Source organism: Columba livia, chromosome 26 (assembly GCF_036013475.1).
Source record: "Columba livia isolate bColLiv1 breed racing homer chromosome 26, bColLiv1.pat.W.v2, whole genome shotgun sequence".
NCBI lineage: Eukaryota > Metazoa > Chordata > Aves > Columbiformes > Columbidae > Columba > Columba livia.
This window is the reverse complement of record NC_088627.1, coordinates 4223716-4241977: the sequence shown is the minus strand read 5'-3', so window position 1 is coordinate 4241977 and position 18262 is coordinate 4223716. Positions and strand designations below refer to the sequence as shown.

Here is an 18262-nt window from a genome sequence, read left to right as displayed (position 1 = left end):
CTCACGGTCACTGCAACCAAGGCAGCCCTCAACCTTTACCGCTTCAACCAGCCCCTCCTTGTCAGTGAGGATGAGGTCCAGCAGTGCTCCTCTTCTAGTCGGCTCCTCCACCCTCGGCATCACAGAGTTATCCTCAAGGCACTGGAGGATCCTCTTTGTGAGTAAACCCAGTGTTACTTTTCCAGCCCTGTGTTCACCCTGTAGGTGAAGAAACTCAATCACTGGGATTTCCAGACCTACAGATTCTTAACAGATAAAGACAATTCTAAAGACTTTCTTGCCAGTTAAGGATACAAAAGGGGTGTTTAAATACATTAATCCATCTGCTAAAGTGTTTAATATAGAGTTTTATAGAACCCTCGAGCTGCCAAAATACCATAATCTCACTTCTCCATCACCATCTTAAAAACCAGAGGATGCTTTTAGGGGGTGAAAAATGTTTTATTTAAATTTTGTGTTGTTTCCAATTTGTACATAGACCATTAGTAATTGACAATTTGAGGTTGAATACACAGAATTGTAACTGGGAAACAGCTCCTTTGCTGGTGAATGTCCAGGTCACAAAAACATGAAGTTTAACAACTGCCAATTCCATCTTATTTGGAGCATTAAGATTTGTAAACATGCAACAAGCTGCCAATTAATTTTGAATGTACAGAACATTTTAAACATCATTTCCCAATCTGCAAAACTCCCTTTCAAGGTAAAGTTTGTGATTTTGTTTTATTAGTTCCCGCATTTTAAAAGAACCTTGCGATGTGTTGTCACGGGTCAGCTGGTCCTGGAACGGAAACAACTGACCTGTGACAGCGCCCGGAGCGGCGCAGGCGGCCGCCCCAGCTCCACGCACACCAATCCCCACATCCTGGGACAAAAGGACCTTGTAGCATTGACTGATTTTAGAAATAGAAACACTGTTCCAATATCTCCAAATTCCTCAAGCACCCAAACCCTCAGCCCTTTGTATTTCTCGTGAAACATCCAATTTGATTTTGAACAGCTTATTCTTGGTGTGTTTTGACCATTAAATACACACCTCTCTGATACATTCAGAACGTTAATCTTCAAATCCAGCAGCTTTTTTTAATTATTTTTTTAAATTTTATTAAAAAAATTCTAAATAAGCCTTTTTTGCACCAAGTTTACTGTAAGAATGATCTCACAACCAAGTAAAACATGCGTATCCACTGTATGTTAAGTGCAATGGCACAGCCACAAATGTCTTTTTTTTTTCTTTTAAACAAAATAATTCTTTTTTTAAATCATCTTACATTCAGCAGTTTTGTACTAAAAATACTTCTGTGCAGGAAAGCCCAGCATCAATTTACATATGCTACAAAGTCTTACATTTATTTACATGGCTCTGCCTTCCCTATGAGAACATGAATACCTGCCACAAGCTACTGTAACTTAATCATTACAGGGTAACCAATTTAAGCGCATTTGTCACCATTTTAAAAATGCATTTTAAAAGTCACCAGTGCAATGGGAATACAAAGGATTTTTGGATACATGTTTTTTGGCAGTCGCCTGGCAATGCAGCGTCATTAACTGGAACTAGAGCTGGACAGACCACTTCAGAGCCTCCTAGTGTTCCAGATCTCGCGGAACATGCGCCAATATGCTTCCTATAACCCCGTTTTAACCACAGGCTTGAAGCGTTTCTCCATCCATCAAAGTGCCAAATAAGACAATCTGGTTTATCTAGTGCCCAGGTGGGGTCTTTCCTGCTTGGAAATCTGCAGTTTTTATTAACTATCCATTTTAAAAGGCAGCAAAGTACCTGCCTAAAGCTTTCAGTGCATTTTTTTCCCCAGTTAATGCTGCATTAAGTTAGGGAAAAGCTGGTTTTCTAACACCAAAAAGTAGTCACAATTCCAATCTTGAGGCAGTCCCATTTATTCTTACAATAAATACAATAAATGGTGACTGTCCAGAATTTGATTAGATTGATTGTAGAGCAAATACCTATTTCACAGTGAACACAGCACACAATTTTGGAGGTAAAACAGGAAGGGAATGTAAACGTCCAGCCCCTTCTACTCCATGCAGCAAGAACATCCAACTCTGTACAGCCGGGCACTGGACTTAATAGTCTCAAATTTGAAACCCTGTAAATTTAAATAACTTTAAAAATATGAAAAGTTATATCTCAAGCCTGGACTTTAAGTAATGTTTTAAGCTGAAATGTCATCATTTCTTTATCAGAAGGTTTAAAAGAAACGGGTACCCAGTGACTTGGTGGCTTGGGAAGAACACTTGGTGAGGGCGGCTCACTAAATTTTGCTCCAGCATAGTTCTGATTGGTTTGAGGTGTGAAAAACAGGTTGCGATTCGATAAAGCAGGACTCCAATTCTGATTGTTGGGGAAATGAACGTTGTTCTTTCCCCCTTTTTGCATGGCCTGCCATGCACCAGACGATGAGTTGCATCCGTGTCCTCTCTCTTTCTTCATATAGGTCTTCATCTGCGAATTCTGGTCTTTATTCTTCTGCCTGTTTTTAAGCTGTTGATGGTTCTTGGTGGTATTTCTAGACTGGGGAACTGGAATGTTGAATCTTTCTCCACCACCCATCTTCAACTTCAATGTCACCTGTAGAAACAGGGGGAGAAGTCAGTGGAGTTTGCATTGCTACTGTTTTTTAAAATAGAAAATATGCAGAGAATTCTAAGGAAAGGAACTGAAATCAATCTAAACAAACTTAGATCTGACTACTGAATACACTTCTCCGCAAAAGGTGTTACTGGAAGAACGTGAAGCGCGTGTTGCTCGTGAAAATACAGTGCCAAATTTAAGGTGTTAGTATTCAATCCCAAAGACACTTAAACCAAGCGTTTTTACACCTCAAGATCCGGGCAAAGTTTGCACTGATAAAGCCGCTCCCCAGTCTTTCCGCTAAGTGCCAGTATTACTCTGATAAACCCAAAGCGAGCTGAAAACAACCTCAAGGGGAACAGCATTGATTTGTGACTGAATTTCCAAAGCAGCCGGGCAGATCCTATCGCACCCTGAGCTCACCCTCCAGCACCACGTTCCCAACCACCCCATTTACCTTTCAGTTGTCTTCTCAGATTCCGCCCTCTCCAACTCTTGCCCCCTTTCTTGCTTCCAAGCCTGAAAAAGCAGGTGCTGCCTTTCGCTGGACTCCTTCCTTTGGCCAGGAATCGAAGTTTTCATGGGCTGATGTGCTGTATTCAGCCAGGGAGCCGAGCCCAACATCGGATTCTCGGCACAGACGCTCTGAAGGAGAAGTCCCGCTGCGCCAATGAGAAAGAACTTTCAATTCAGGGTCAGGAAACAATAGTTTCTCTTTCAAATTTGGAAGGAGAAAAAGGCAGCTGAACTAATTCAGAAAGTCGGTTGGGTTTCTTATTTGTTAAAGATGACGATACATTTCAAACTAAAGAAAAAAAGATGGCAGTATTTATCCTACTCTATAGAAACTCCACCATCATACTTAGTATTTCACAAACAACAGTATATCTATCATGCTTTCTATATATCTTAATAAGTATTTCAATAGGCAAGCAAGAATCTTATCCTTTAATAGGGAAAAAAAGTCAAATACACTAATAGACTGGAAAATACAGGGAACTAGAGCGTCAATGCATCTCTCCTCAGCGAAAAGAAACGCTGAAAACCACAATTCCTGACCCCCAATGTCCCAACACGCCCATGAAGCCCCAAAGCCTCGTCCACCCAGGGCAGCACAGCTCCACTGCTCAGTGTCACTTTATTCCTTAACCATCCTTAGCAGAGCAATTCCTCTTTAACTCTTAAAACACTTTCCTGTTTACCCCACAGCTCGTCCTCTCCTGAAATCCTATTTAGTATTTTAAGCACTCCAGTCTGTTCACCTCTCCCTAATCGACGTGTCACTTCAGAGTCTCTGGCACCCCCAGCCCATTTATCTCTACAGCTCCAGGAAGAGCCGCCCATCTTAGTTTTAGTCACAAGGCGAGAGCTGGAAATCAAGGGCTGAGGTAACGTCATTAGCACGAACAAAGCTTGTTCGTTCCCCCCGGAGCGGACCTCACAGGCCCGGCGTTTGTCTCCAAACTTTATATCTTTATCTTGCCCGCAGCACCGGGCCCCTCGTCCCGCCGGAGCCCCCGGGGAGCCGGGAACCCCCGTCCCCGTTCCCCCAACAATGGGGCGGCCCAGCGAGCACAACATGGCGGCCGCAGCACCCGCACCGCTCCGCCCTTACCGACTTCCGTCCGTCTCGTTCGCACGACAGCACAGATACACACACACGGGCCTTTAAGAACCGACCCCGCTGCTCCTCCGCCGTCACTCTCCGACACCCACGACTCGAAGCACGACCCTAACCCCTCCGCCGCTGCCCCTCTATCTCCCACACAAAATGGCCGCCGCTTCCTTACGCCGTATAACCCACTCACCCTCCACCCCCCTCCCCAGGCTACGCCACTCCAGCCAATAGAAGCGCGCTGCCCGCGCTGTCCGCCAATCAAAATTAAGCCCCACCTTGTTGCCAGGAGGAGACGGGGCAGACTGGCCGCCTTGGGCGGGCGGGGCCGCTGTTTGAATCTCCTCAGCGCAGGGCAGCTCGGGAGCGCGGCCGCGGAGCTTTGTCCGGACACCGGCCTGTCCGCAGCCCTCCGGGTCACGGAATCCCAGAATGTCAGGGGTTGAAGGGCCCTGGAAAGCTCATGCAGTGCAATCCCCCCATGGAGCAGGAACACCCAGATGAGGTTACACAGGAAGGTGTCCAGGGGGTTGGAATGTCTGCAGAGAAGGAGACTCCACAACCCCCCTGGGCAGCCTGGGCCAGGCTCTGCCACCCTCACCGGGAAGAAGTTGCTTCTCATCTTTAAGTGGAACCTCTTGTGTTCCAGTTTGCACCCATTGCCCCTTGTCCTGTCACTGGTTGTCACCAGAAGAGCCTGGCTCCATCCTCCTGACACTCCCCCTTTCCATATTGATCCCCAGGAATGAGTCCCCCCTCAGTCTCCTCTTGTCCAGCTCCAGAGCCCCAGCTCCCTCAGCCTTTCCTCACACGGGAGATGCTCCACTCCCTGCAGCATCTTGGTGGCTGCGCTGGACTCTCTGCAGCAGTTCCCTGTCCTGCTGGAACTGAGGGGCCACAACTGGACACAATATTCCAGGTGTGGTCTCCCCAGGGCAGAGCAGAGGGGCAGGAGAACCTCTCTGACCTACTGACCACCCCCTTCTAACCCACCCCAGGTACCATTGGCTTCCTGGCCACAAGGACACATTCCCCAGGCTGCTCTCCACAAACCCCCGGCTGGGCAGCGACCTTCCCCCTGCACTCGGGAATTAGCACAACAAAAGATAGGGGGTGGCCGTGCCAGCTGCCTCTTGGGCCTTCAAAGTGGTAAAACAATTAACAACAACAAAAAAATCCTCCGGCTCTAAGAGGATTCACTGAACAAAGAGCAAAACCCAGCTCAGCAGGGATCCCTGCTCAAGTCACCAAATGTATCTCCAAGTGAGGGATTTGTCGAGCCCATGTCCCACACCTTTTTTTTCTGTTAAGAATGTTAAAATTTGACATTGTTAAATAATATTTAGAGACACTTTTAAAATGCAGGGAAATCCGTGAAGGGGAAAGCTTCCTGAATTCTTAACTCCTGTTGTGGGAAGGAAAGCAAAGCTGCGGAGCCAGGTGCTGTTCATAGCCACTAATTATTTCCACTGAAACTCACAAGATTTGGCCTTTACCCTGAGTCAAAATTACGTTTTCACAAGAAACCAGCGCACTCTAAGAGCTCCCAGCACTGGCTCAGGCACTGTGCCCTCCATAAGGACCAAAAAAAGAACTTTAAAAGGAAAATGAAGAGGAACTCATACAGTTTAATCAAGTCTGGGGTGGGGGAAAAGTACTTACAAGCAATACACGGACATTCAAAACATTTTCAGGTACAAGCCTGAAGGGTTCATTGAGCTACTCCACGTTTATAGCCACAAAATGTAAAGCTTACTTCTTCCTCCATTATCTGTAAAGCATTAAAACGGGGCTGGTTTACTGACCAGCACCCAATGTTACACAGGGCTCTGACCCATCGTGGGCTTTCCAGACACTACCAAACATTTTTTCTGTGTAATTACCCCAAAGAGATGGTGCCTCGTTAAGAAGTTTGTATTTCATTATGCAGCGTTATTAAAAAGAACATGGAATGTTTTAATATATAAAATGTGTTGACATAACGAAGCCCAGACCTTTGTTCATGTTCTTTATTGTATGTTTGTATAAGCAAGCTGAGATTCATTTGTTTTCCTCCCTTTGCTCTGTATTTCCTGGCACTTGCTGTCGTTTCTAAGATACTTCTCATAGCTTTCATTTAGATAGAGGGCAACAGTATCTGCTGGAATCACACACTTCAGCCTTGAAATCCCACTAGTTATCTCAAACAATTCTCCTATGTTGCAAATCAGCAGATTTTTGCTTTGGTTCCCTCTTTAGTGTTCTTTCATCTGCTAAAGCTGAGCATGTAGATGTTCTTAAGCCAGAACACGTCAGCAAGATTTAGAAATAGCATTTTTACTGGCTGCGAATGTGCTGTCTTGTTTGGGAGCAGAACAGCCATGTGCTTTTCAACTCCCATCAGGGATGACACGAGGTCTGGAAGGTTTTTTTCTCACTATCTTTTAGCTATTTAAAAAAGCATCTTGCCTTTCAGAATTCATTTTGGGGTCAGGCTGACACATTAAGCCAGAGGGGAGCAGGAGATGTCAGTGATAAACCAAGCCTGTACTTGTGCAGAAATCCTCCCAACCCTCCAGCACAGCGACACCAACTCAAGGTTTTTTCCCTCGCCACTATTATTTTCTGGTTGGCATTTCCATTCCCTCTCATAACAAGTGTTATATCAGCCCAGGGAAGCAGCTCCATCTGTGCTGGCATTGCAACAAATAGCCATTTCCACAGAAATTCCAGTGAAGACAAAGTCCCTGGAGCTTCGTTAGCCCCAAACTGAAATGCTTCCAGCTGCGATTGAGATGGATCTAACCACACACAAATATATTAATGCCAGAGCATTTCAGTGGAAAAACCCGCTGCTGGATACAGGGAAGTGAGCAGCACAGATGAGCCATTTGTTGGGTCAATAATGAACCGTCACCCGCTTTGTTCCACAGGTGACAAGTTTCCTGTGGTACTTGTTTTTGAGAGCCATAAAAAGTAAACACCTTGGGGTTACTAAGAGTCCTGTGACACACTTGAAACCAGTCAGACGTTTCCATCTGAGCCAAACATTAACCACTGCATGGAAGTATTGAGCGTACAGTAACATTTGGATTAAATACCCTTTATTCTATTTGGCAGACGACCCCTGTTTCTCAATCAAATAAAGCTCAGGAAACCCACAGCAGTGATCTCCAGAAACCAGGTGGATATTTAAATCTCTCCGGAGTAAACAGAGAGCAGGTACAAGGCAAGCACCCCAACAACTCAATAAAGTGATGTGCTTTAAGCACGGAAAGCTCCTTATAAGTTTGTTGTTAAACAAAGCGGAAGCAAGATACCTAAAGATACTTTCTATATGAGCTGTAGATTTGATTTAAGTCAGTGTCCAGCAGTACCTTGGCTTGGATTGTCTCTGGAGTAAAAAGTTCCCTTCTCTGCGCTGCTGAAACCACTTACAAGCTTGGGATCCGTGTCCTCTGTGTGACTGCAACATGCATATATTTTTTGTCTGTATATATATATATATATATATACAGAGAGCAGAACAAAACTCAGCACCAAGAATGCAAACACCATGGACACACACAGCTCATTGACGATCAGTTTTCCCAGCCCCGATCCTCACAGCCCAGAGGGGCCATTTAAAGGGCTTGTGCCCAAGCAGCTCCATTGCAGCTGATGTCTGAACTTGGTGAATGAAAACACATCCAGGCACGACTCCCGAGTCACACCCTGGACGTTTGCTGGCTCAACAGCTCCCTGTTCAAATCCACAGCAGCACTGACTCACAGGATCCTGCAGGAGCTTTCAGCCTGTTTAAATCAATATTCCTCATTCAAATCCTATCAGCAGGAAGAACGCTACACAAGCAGAGGTGTTCTCCAGCAGCACAGCTCACCCAGGGCACAGGCACCACCTTACAGCCACTAGCTCACCAGCCAAGCCCTGTTTTTCTCGCATGAGCTATCAATACAAGAGAATAAGTGTGTTTTTTTCCGAGCATTTCCTTTAAGAGTGTGGTATGAACTCACACTGGTGCTCTCTGCCTCACCTTATCAACATCAGCAATGCCTCCACCCTCAGTCCTGCCTGGGCCACTCAGTTTTCAGGTTCACCCCAGCACACACCAAAAGCAGAATAAACCCCACAGCTCTTTGTGCAAGGGCTGGTGATTAATCACCCCCACCACATGAGCTGTGTCCTAACAGCAGCCTCAGGGCTTGCTCCCCACTGCTCTGGAGACAGAGACACAACTTATTGAGCAAGACTGAGCTCAAAAGCCCTTTTCCCCACAGCCTGAAGAGCTTTTCTTTCAGCCTTTCCCCCCAGCAGGACCAAGTCCCAAGAGCTCACCCCATCCTGCACCCCAACAAGCTGGGGCACCCACCAGCCAGAGCTGGTACCTGCGCGAGGGAAAACATCCCTGCCAAGGGCATAGCTCTGAAGAGAAGCTGCCAAATTAACGTATACTGTGATTAAGTTACAAAAGATATACTCATCATTAACCAATTGACACAAGATAAATGTTTTCTGACCACTTGCAAAACAAGGGGATATTTTTCAAGTTTTAAATCCTTCTGCATGACAAGAGGGAGACGGAAGATGAAGTGATGCATTGTTTGGAAGCAGAGTGCTTAGTTTATATTTAACTAATAATTGATAGGTGTATTGTAAGTAGGAAACTAAACAATTATAGCTAACATCATCAATTATTTCTTAGTATAGATGCATGTCAAAATTTTCTAAAAATTGTAATGCATATGTAATAATTATGTGAATATAAGCAATGCAAGAGCATCCAGTCGTTGTAGCACTTATGGAGGATGATCCCCAGTGTTTCCCAGCGCTGAAAAAATAAAGAATGCTGCTTAACAGTATAATTGACTCTGTTGTTAAGCTTCCCCGTTCTGCTCAGCCTCAGTCACTTGGAGAGATCTGGTAGAGCCACCAGCAGCAAGGCAGGGAAAAGAATAAAGGCAGAAAAACCCCACCACAAACCGCTGCCAAGAGCATCTCAAGGAACCGAGCGCAATCCCACACAACCATCTCCAGAACAGCTCAGCTGAACCTGATTGTACATCTGACTTAAAGATGGTAAAATCAGATGCTCCGAATCGAGGCAAACCCACCCAACTGAGGGGGGCCCTGCAGAGCCCACCCAGCCCATTCCCTCCCGTAGACCCTTTTTTCAGGGGTGGTTCTATAATTCCCAGTGCTCCCCGCAGGCATGAAGCAGCAGGATGTGCCGTTTCTGGGAATGCAGAACAGCTCATTGATCCCAGCTGTGGCCCTGGGCACGGGTGTTCCCAGAAACACGCCGTTCACAGCTGGGGGCTGCAGCTGATGCCAAGGCAAAAAATGCAAGCTGGAGGGGAACAAAACTCCTCACATCACAAAGTCAGCCTCTCAGAGCTTTCTTTTGCTCTGGCAGGACAATTTTGCTACAAAATAGTATCCAGAAACCAAATTATAAACTTCTAGTTATGGTGCAGTAATAATATTTTTTTCTTTATGGCACGCACTGCTTTGACAGAACAACAGCTCTTATTGTAGCTAGAGGAAACTCGGGTCTGTATTTCACAGGAATGCTGGATATGAAGCTGTGATAGAGCAGGGAATAGTTAGGGGCTGAGTGTTGCTTTTCTAATGACTAGTACCAAATAACTTTCTGTTTTTCACAAGCTCTCTACAGTCCCATATTTATTCTTGCAGATGAAAATTTCTCAGTTCCTGGGAGCTGAAATGGAAGCCGTTCTTTTTTGAGGCAGAGGTGATAACCCATCTAATTCTCCTTTGCTTACACAACAGTCTGTGATGCCTTTTATCTTTATTGTGGTTTCCAGATGTGATGTCTAGAGAGGAGCTTTCAAAACCACCCAGCCCTGAGCAGCATTGGGACGGATCCCAGACATTCCTGAGCACCCCATGAGCAGGGGAACCCCCTTTTCCCGGCCAGGGGCCCAGAGGAAGCGCTGGGTTACCAATTCGGCCTCTTTCTGCAGTGTCCTCAGGCCGATGTCCCCGTGAGCGTCGCGGGTTTCCCTGGAGAGGGCAGCCGAGCATCGCCAAACAGCTGAGCTCCAGCAGCTGCTGGAAACCCCCGAGCCACAAATAATGGCAGCGGGGAAATATGTGAAACAAAGATTTGAGAGCAGGGGATGTAACTGCTGTTGAAATATCACCATAAATCCACTGAATGGGGGCGAACTGGGGTCCAGGCAGGAGGGATGGTTGATGGTAATGGGGCTGTGGGAGGAGGCTGCAGCTGCTCCAGGGATCGTAGAATCATAGGATGTCCTGAGATGGGAGGGACCCACAAAAATCATGGAGTCCAACTTTGTCCCTGCACAGGTCAACCCCAAAATTCACACCATGTGTCTGAGGACGTTGTCCAGTCTCTCCTTTAACACCGTCCAGCTTGGGGCCGTGACACGTCCCTGGGGAGCCTGTTCCAGTGTCCAGCACCTCTGGGTGAAGAACCTTTTCCTCATGTCCAACCTGACCCTCCCTGGCACATCTTCCTGCCATTCCCTCGGATGTCAGAGCGGGACCTGCTGCGGGCAGGGTGCGTTTGGGGACTAAGGACCACGGCCGTGCCTTTGCAGCCAGCACAGTGTGTGCTCCCCACTGCAGGTTCTGTGGTCTTTACCCAACCATAACGTGGCCAGTTGCTTTGGGATTTTTGGCAAACTTCCCTTACCCACCAACACAGAGCCTTGAGTAAGAGGCGATGTTCTCCCCGGTGCTCTGGTGTCACCCGGTTTCTATCTCTGTGTCACAGCGGCAACACCACAACCTGCAGACAACAACAACGGAGGAGGAGGAGCAGTGAGCAGTGAGGAAGGACAGCCCAGAGCAGACACCTCAGCCTCTGCAGCCCTGGGGCCATCGCGACCACAGGGCTACGATTGTGAAATTTAAGACCTTAAGCCATTTCATTTCCCTTCCACTTGCAAAGAGAAAAATCACCTAATACCTCTGGCATTAGCAGAGTGCGTTTGTATACGGAGAAGTGGCTTGGCCGCTTTACAGGGCACAGTGAGGTGGGATTCTTGGTGTTAATGGGTTTGGCAAACACAGATGGCAGATTTCTGAGCTTACCCTTAAACCTGCACACAGCTAAACATCCAGGTTTTTCCATGTTTGCCTCTTAGCTCTTTTCCTTCCCTTCTGCTTCCACGCCCCAAGAGAAATCAGGAGAAGACCCTGGATGTCTCTTGCCTCACACACAGAGGAATCGGAGGGACTGAGTAAATAATTCCAGCCAGCCAGAGGGTTGGGGCGGTTGTGAGATGTGGCACTTGCAACCAGAAGCAGAACACAAAACCCACAGGGGAAGTGGGGAAGGAGAGAAAACCTGACGCACATTCACCGAAAGAACGCGAAAGAGAGCGAGAACCCAGAGGAGGGATATGCACTGATGGGTTTCCAGCCCAGGGGAATACAACAGAATCGTATGAGAAACCCAGATGGACGCAGAAGTGATGTGAGAGTGAAGCAGGTTCCATTGCAGCTGCACAAGAGCTGGAGGGATGGGAAGCCCCGAGGATCCCCGGCCTGCAGGTGAGTGATTTGAGTTTCCTAACGCAGCAGGAGACCCTGCAGCCAAAATCCATCTTTTTTCCCAGTAAAACACGTTGTACCTTTGAGCCTGCGGTGCTGCCACATGGAGACTGTCATGCCAGGTTTGTCCCCGGTGCTATTCAGGATAAACGGCAATGCAATGTGTAACAAAGCGGGGGAAATAGTTTTTTAGGATGAATGCTTTAACAAGAACGTGAAGGTAAGTGTCGAAAAAGCAGACTGTGGGCTAAATGTATGCAGCTGATTTTAGGAAAATATTGACATTGGGTATGTCGGAGGCGTTTCCAAATGTCTCGCAAGGATGAGTGTGATACTGAGCTCACATCATGCATGTCTGTTTTTATCATGACTCCACGTGTGATGGTTTGATGGATTCAGATAAGCTGTTTTGCCATGTTTTGTACCCAAACTGGTGTTTGCGATGCTGCTCTGCACCCACACACCCCTGTGCGTCCAACGCTGTCACCCCGAGCAGCCACACACGGGCAGAACTGGGCTCTGAAATGACACAAAGCATCAAATCCTCAGTGTGGCGTTTGTGCCAGACAGTTCTTGCATTGGGGAGGTGACTCCGCTTGGCGTTATTTAATACACTGAAGTGCTGTTTCCAAAATAACAGCAAAACTTCTGCAACTAAAACAAGAAATCGTATACAAACTATTTGCAAAGCAATAGATAATTTGCTTGTTTAGCAAGTGAATCGTCTGAGCATTGACAATTTTGGCATAAATCACTTCACATGTTCATATTAGGTGGTCGCTTAAGACATTTTATTTTACTGTAAAGATCAAATCTCTAATTCTGCTGATGAAATACTCCAGACCAGCACTTTCTGAGTGCTGCAGCCACATTGCACTGCCTGATAGCAGCAGGAAAATTTACTTTTATATTATGTAAGCAACCGGTATGTTAACTTATTCATCACAAAGAGTCTGAGGTGTCTCAGTAAATGAAGAAACCATCCCAAGCGGTATCAGAAACGGTGCTGCCGCAGGCCTGGCAGTGGGAGTCTGACAGCTGAAATCAATCCCAGCAATGCACTGGAATGGAAAAGACTTTTCCACTTGTAGATTTAATTTTCACCAAAGCCAGCGGAGTTATTAGGCTGGAGTGAGCAAATCTAGTGGGGGGAAGGTTCCTCTGCTGCTTCTGGGCAGAATTTGCAGCCGGCAAGGCCGTACCAGAAATACATCGCGTTCCCAAAAGTCAGATCCGCATTGTGTTCCTAACAGCTGGGCTCCTTGTGCGTTTAGCGCGTTGCCTCCGTTTGCTGCCTCCCTGGATCTGCTGTTGCTGTCGGCACTGTCCGGGGGTTCTGCATTGCGAGGAGACGGTGTTTCCATCGCTTTATTTTGGAGATCCCCCTGGCAGGAGGCGCTTTGCTGTGTTGGGGGCAGAACAAGAAGCCCCAGCCCTGCGGGGACTCCGGGCTGGCTGTGGTGGGGCTGCCCTGGGCTGTAATTCCTGGGGAAGGGGCGATGCTGCCCCTCAGAAGGGGTTTTCCACGCGGGATTTGCCCCATGGAGGATGCTGCAGATCAGGTCCCCCGTGGGGTTTGGATACGGGCTGGCTTGTTTCCCAAGAGCTGAGGCACACAGGAGGCAGTGGGCATGAATAAGCACATGGTTGAGCCCACCTGACAAGAGAAAAATGTCCCCTGGGCAGGAAAATACAGTCTTATGGCTAAAAAATAAGACATGCAGTTCAAGGAGGGGGCACTGGGCACTGCCTGTGATTTCGCACTCTGGACCTCTGCAGAAGAGACCTTGTGCTGGAGCAAAGCCCCACGTGTTCCCCCAGCGACACACGAGCTGCAAATAGGACTATAGGGCAGCTCGGTCAAAACTGCAAAGAGATTCGTCCTTGTCAATTGTCCTGAGACACAACAGACGTGGGAAGAAAAGGTCTGGGCTGAGCCCAGCACAGTGTTCTGAACCTAAGGGCTTATCTGAATTACTTCAGCTCCACGGAGAGAGCTGTGCCAGAACAGTCAGTGCAGGAGTTATTTTGCCATTATACCCAAATTCTCTCCCCAAGCAGCATAATATAAGGGATGGCATTTTGCCTTCAATCTCTTGCTCACTTTTCAGTCGTTTCTAAGCTCCGAAGTACATTTGTTGGACATTGCACAACTGCAGATACTGAGAGTGTAAGATGGTCCTGGGAACGCTGGCTCAATTAATAGATGTCAAAGTGATGCTGGGGTTTGCTTGATTAAGAAATGTCTGGGTTTGGATGCCAGAGTTTTGGCCGGGGAGTTTTGGATCCTCAAGGAGGCAGCTGCTGCTCTGGTGGCCTCTGGAGAGCCCTGAGATATGTCAAAATCCATCTGTCTGCTAAATCCATCTCTCTCTGGAGAGGGAGATGTTGTCAGGTTTAATTACAGCAGGTAGTAATTCCTGCTGCACTCGTCATGTTTCTGTGAAGAGCTGCAGGAAACGAGTGCTGAGATTAGGGTGCAACATCTCCGGTCCTGCATTATTGCCCCACGCCGGAGCCTGATGTAAGAGGATAAAAGTTTGCTGCAATGCCCAAAGTCCAGCACTCCTCCGGTTTGATATGCCAAAAGATATGCCAAAAAATACGCCAAAAAAGTGCAAATCAGGGTTGAACTGCTGAAATGTGCACCAAACGCCCCGTGACTACCGATGTTTCAGCCCCGAGCTGCAGGACCAGCGTGCGGGGCTGGGGCTCTGCTCTGCCGTGTCCTGAGCTGCATCTCAAGTGCTCTGGGGTATTGTGCAATGACTGCAAAGCACAGAAGCAGCGACGGGTGCCAGAGGATGGGGGAATCGGTGGGAAAGGAAGTAATGAAGACAGGTAGGAAATACACGTCGCTGCTAAGATGCTGCGGACAGAGTTTCCCAGCGTATTGGTCACTGCTGGCTGTTGTCACCTTCAGCTGTTGCCTTTGCTGAATTTAATAAAACACCCAGAGAAACCACAAAACATCCTGTCCGCTGCGGCTCATGTGTTTTAGGTGTTTCCTCTTTCGAAAGAGAGTGGAGGGCAGGGAGAGATGGGGAGTCGTTTGTTTGGGGGAGAGGGAGCGCTGGCAGCTCCGGGCTCTCCTCCAGCAGCTCATCAGTGTAATGAAGATGGAGGGATTGAAGTGCATTTTGCAGCAGAAGTGTGGAGAGAAACACGACTGTGCTGCCACAGGGCGCACCGAGCAGCTCAGCATCTGCCCAGGGAAAATAAGGCATTGCCCACCATCGTGTCTCTGCTGGAGCTGAGAATGTTGATAAATCAACCCAATCGTGAGCATGGTTCTTTGGTTCAGCTGTCTAACTGCTGCATGTCCCCACTTTTAGGTCCAACCTGTGCCCTAATATTGATGTTAAAAAGTAACTTTTAAGCGCTCCAACCATGGGACAGACTGACACAGGGATTAACGGGGGGAGAAACGCAACTTTAATGAGGCTGAGCTGTATAAAACCGCGATGGGCAGGCTTAAGCATAAAACAAGACTTTTTATGTGTTCAGACAGCTTTGGTGAAGAATAAATGCTTCAAAATGCATTTGTGTTTGCAGATGAGCCACACTGAGCCCCTGGTAGCGCAATATCCATCATCCTTCTCCATCCCAGCCACGTCCAGGGGCAGCGTCACCCGGACGAGCTGTTCCCAGGGTCACAGCACAGAGTCACCACCAGCATCCCCTTCCACCGCCACCAGCCCTGAGCAGCGACTCCCGAGGACTGGTAAGAGCTGGCCCAGGATCTGCACAATTCTCAGCGCTGCTGCTTCCCTCTTGTGGTGAGGAAACAGCCCGAGAGATGGATGTGGTACGGACAGAGTCCGAATGGGGTTTGGACATGGTGCCCATGGGCTGCGATAGATGCGTCTCGGCCAAATCATGAGTGGGGTGAAGCCTGGACCTCTGCTGGGAAAGGGTGGAACTGAACGCAGGTCTCCCTGGGCTCTTTTCCTTTCACACGCCTCCCTTTAGAGGGAAGGATATGTCCAAGCAGGTTGAATTTATTGCTCGTGCTCCTGTGAGTCCATTTCCCCTTGGTCTTTTTCAGAGCGCCTGAAGAAGCACAGAAGGAAGAAAAACGCTTTCTGCAAGCTCCTGCCTCCAGTTAATTACAATGGATGTTTGCAAGATACATGAAAACGCCTCCAAATGCAGCACGAGCACCATGGAATGCTTCATGGTCCTCAGCACACAGGCGCAGAAGATAAGTATCGCCACGCTGTGCGGCCTCTTCGGGACACTGTGTGTTTTTGAGAACTCTTTGGTGCTGTACTTGATCTTCTCCTCCCCCGGGACCAGGAGGAAGCCTTCCTACCTCTTTATCAGCAGCCTGGCCCTGGCTGACATTCTTGCCAGCATCATCTTCGTCTGCAGCTTTGTGAACTTCCACGTCTTTAATGAAACCAATTTCTCTAAGGAAATCTACCTGCTGCAGCTGGGAGGGGTGAACACGTCCTTCTCTGCCTCCCTGAGCAGCTTGCTGCTGACAGCCCTGGACCGTTACATCTCCATCAGCCGCCCGTCCGAGTACAAGGTCCTGATGACGTGGAAGAGAGCGTGGGTCGCCCTTGGGGTGCTGTGGGTGACCTGCGCCACCGTCGCCTCCCTGCCCCTCCTGGGCTGGAACTGCTGCACCCTCAATTCCACCTGCTCCGAGCTGTTCCCCTTCGTGGATGACAATTATCTGTCGAGCTGGATCTGCTTCGTCATGGTCCTGCTGGGCTGCATCGTCTACGCCTACGCGCACGTGCTGTGGAAGGCTCACCAGCACGCGGCCTACATGGAGAAGCACCAAAAGCAAAACGCCAGGATGAGGATGGACGTCATGCTGGCCAAGACCCTCGTCATGGTGCTCGCTGTCCTCGTGCTGTGCTGGTCTCCGGTCCTCGTTCTCATGATCTACAGCATCTTCGGCAGGCTGAGCAACCGCCTGCGCAAGGTGTTTGCTTTCTGCAGCACCCTCTGCCTGCTCAATTCCATGGTGAACCCCATTATTTATGCCCTGCGGAGCAAGGAGCTGTATTCCTCCCTGAGGATGCTCTTTGCTCGCTTCAGGAGGCAGCTGAAAGCCTCTGAGGAAAGTCCAGAAGGAGACAGTGCCCACAAGTCCTCTGTGATAGAGACCGTCTGCGAGGACACACGTGTCACGTAGGCAGGCAGCCGTGGAAATCTGTGCTCAGGCTGGCCAAAACAGCCTGGGTCACTCTTCTTTTTCTTTTCTCTTCTTCTGGAGGTCCCAGGAGATGTGAGATCAGATGCCTCTCATGGAGTCGGCTCCCACTGATGTTATTGTTAGACTCTGGGACGTAAAGTGCACAAATGCAGGCAGCTGGTCCCCAAGCTGTAGGCACCGGTGGATATAACGTCACATCCCAGAACAGCAGACCCCAATATTTTATAGCAGCTCCTCCTGCCTGTCCACAGTAACCTCCTAATCTATTTTTCTTACATTCAGTGGTGTCTTCCTTACACTCCATAAACTACAGCTAACCTCAAACACTCCGCAGACCTTCACGTTCTCTAGAGATCCCCAGGTGTCTCATAACTCTCTCTAAACTGCTCGTTGGGCAGAGCTGTACGAGCGCTAACAGCACATCACTACCTGGCAGAGGCACATCTATTGATACCAGACTCGAATGCTGTCCCGGGGTGTTTTGTGTTAGCAGTACAGTGACAAAAAGCTCTTTAGCTCCTGACAGAGAACACCACCAAGCCGTGACGAGATCCCAGTGATGCTGAATCCCTCGCTGCATCCCAGGGGAGCAGGACAGGAGCAGGAGGTGCCTCGGCCATGGCTGGGAAGGGGGCAGGTGGTTTCTCTGGACTTTTGCAGATGCTCCTGGCTAATTGTATCTCGCAGCACTGAGGATTGTGTTGATTTTAGCGTCTAATTCTTTAAGGAAAACTGAAATGCTGTCACTGCAGCATATGAATTCTGCCACAGCTGAGGATTTGGAGGCAGACGGGACCCTGCAGGCAACACGTTTCTTTCGGCAGATTTAAGGAACGCTAACCTGCGCCACGCGGGCATTCACTGGATGTTATGTCATTAAACATTAAAGCCATTTCTCAGCGTTTTCTTCCAACAACCTCTTGGGCATGAACTCCTCCAGGTGATGAGTTTAAGCTGGGGCAGATACTCTGAGCATGATGAGCTCAATAGACTTTTCCACAAATTACACAGATTGCCTTTAGTCGCAAAACCTGCAGGGTGAGCACCAGGGCTCCTGCCAGCCCCGAAACGCCTCTGACAGGGATGAGCTGGGCCCGGGACACAGCACAAGGCCCTTGGACTCTGTCCTGTTTCCCCAGAGGGTGCACCCAGCTCTCCCGGGCGGGTTTTGGAGCCCAGCCCCAGGGCACAGGAGGGCCGGGGTGAGGGGTCTCCTGGGGCCTGAGCTGCTATGGCGCCAGCCCCTCGGGCTCTTTCGTGGCTCGTCGGGGGATGGATGCAGAGGCTCAAACCGCAGGAAGACAGACAGGCGGCTACAGCGGGGCTGGGAGGGAAGAAAGGAAGGAGGGAGGAA

General features: G+C 48.6%; 2 protein-coding genes across 2 annotated transcripts; one reads left to right on the top strand and one right to left on the bottom strand.

The window, feature by feature from the left end:
* Positions 1 to 420: 420 nt before the first annotated feature.
* Positions 421 to 4425, bottom strand: PNRC2 (proline rich nuclear receptor coactivator 2). Its single transcript, XM_005513459.4, has 3 exons — positions 4212 to 4425; positions 3054 to 3258; positions 421 to 2593 (listed from the first exon to the last, which is right to left on the bottom strand). The coding sequence occupies exon 3, from the start codon at positions 2573 to 2575 to the stop codon at positions 2153 to 2155; it is 423 nt and encodes a 140-aa protein (XP_005513516.1). The 5' UTR covers positions 2576 to 2593; positions 3054 to 3258; positions 4212 to 4425; the 3' UTR covers positions 421 to 2152.
* A 5997-nt stretch (positions 4426 to 10422) lies between these two features.
* Positions 10423 to 18224, top strand: CNR2 (cannabinoid receptor 2). Its single transcript, XM_005513474.3, has 3 exons — positions 10423 to 11735; positions 15291 to 15459; positions 15784 to 18224. The coding sequence occupies exon 3, from the start codon at positions 15850 to 15852 to the stop codon at positions 16885 to 16887; it is 1038 nt and encodes a 345-aa protein (XP_005513531.2). The 5' UTR covers positions 10423 to 11735; positions 15291 to 15459; positions 15784 to 15849; the 3' UTR covers positions 16888 to 18224.
* Positions 18225 to 18262: the final 38 nt, after the last annotated feature.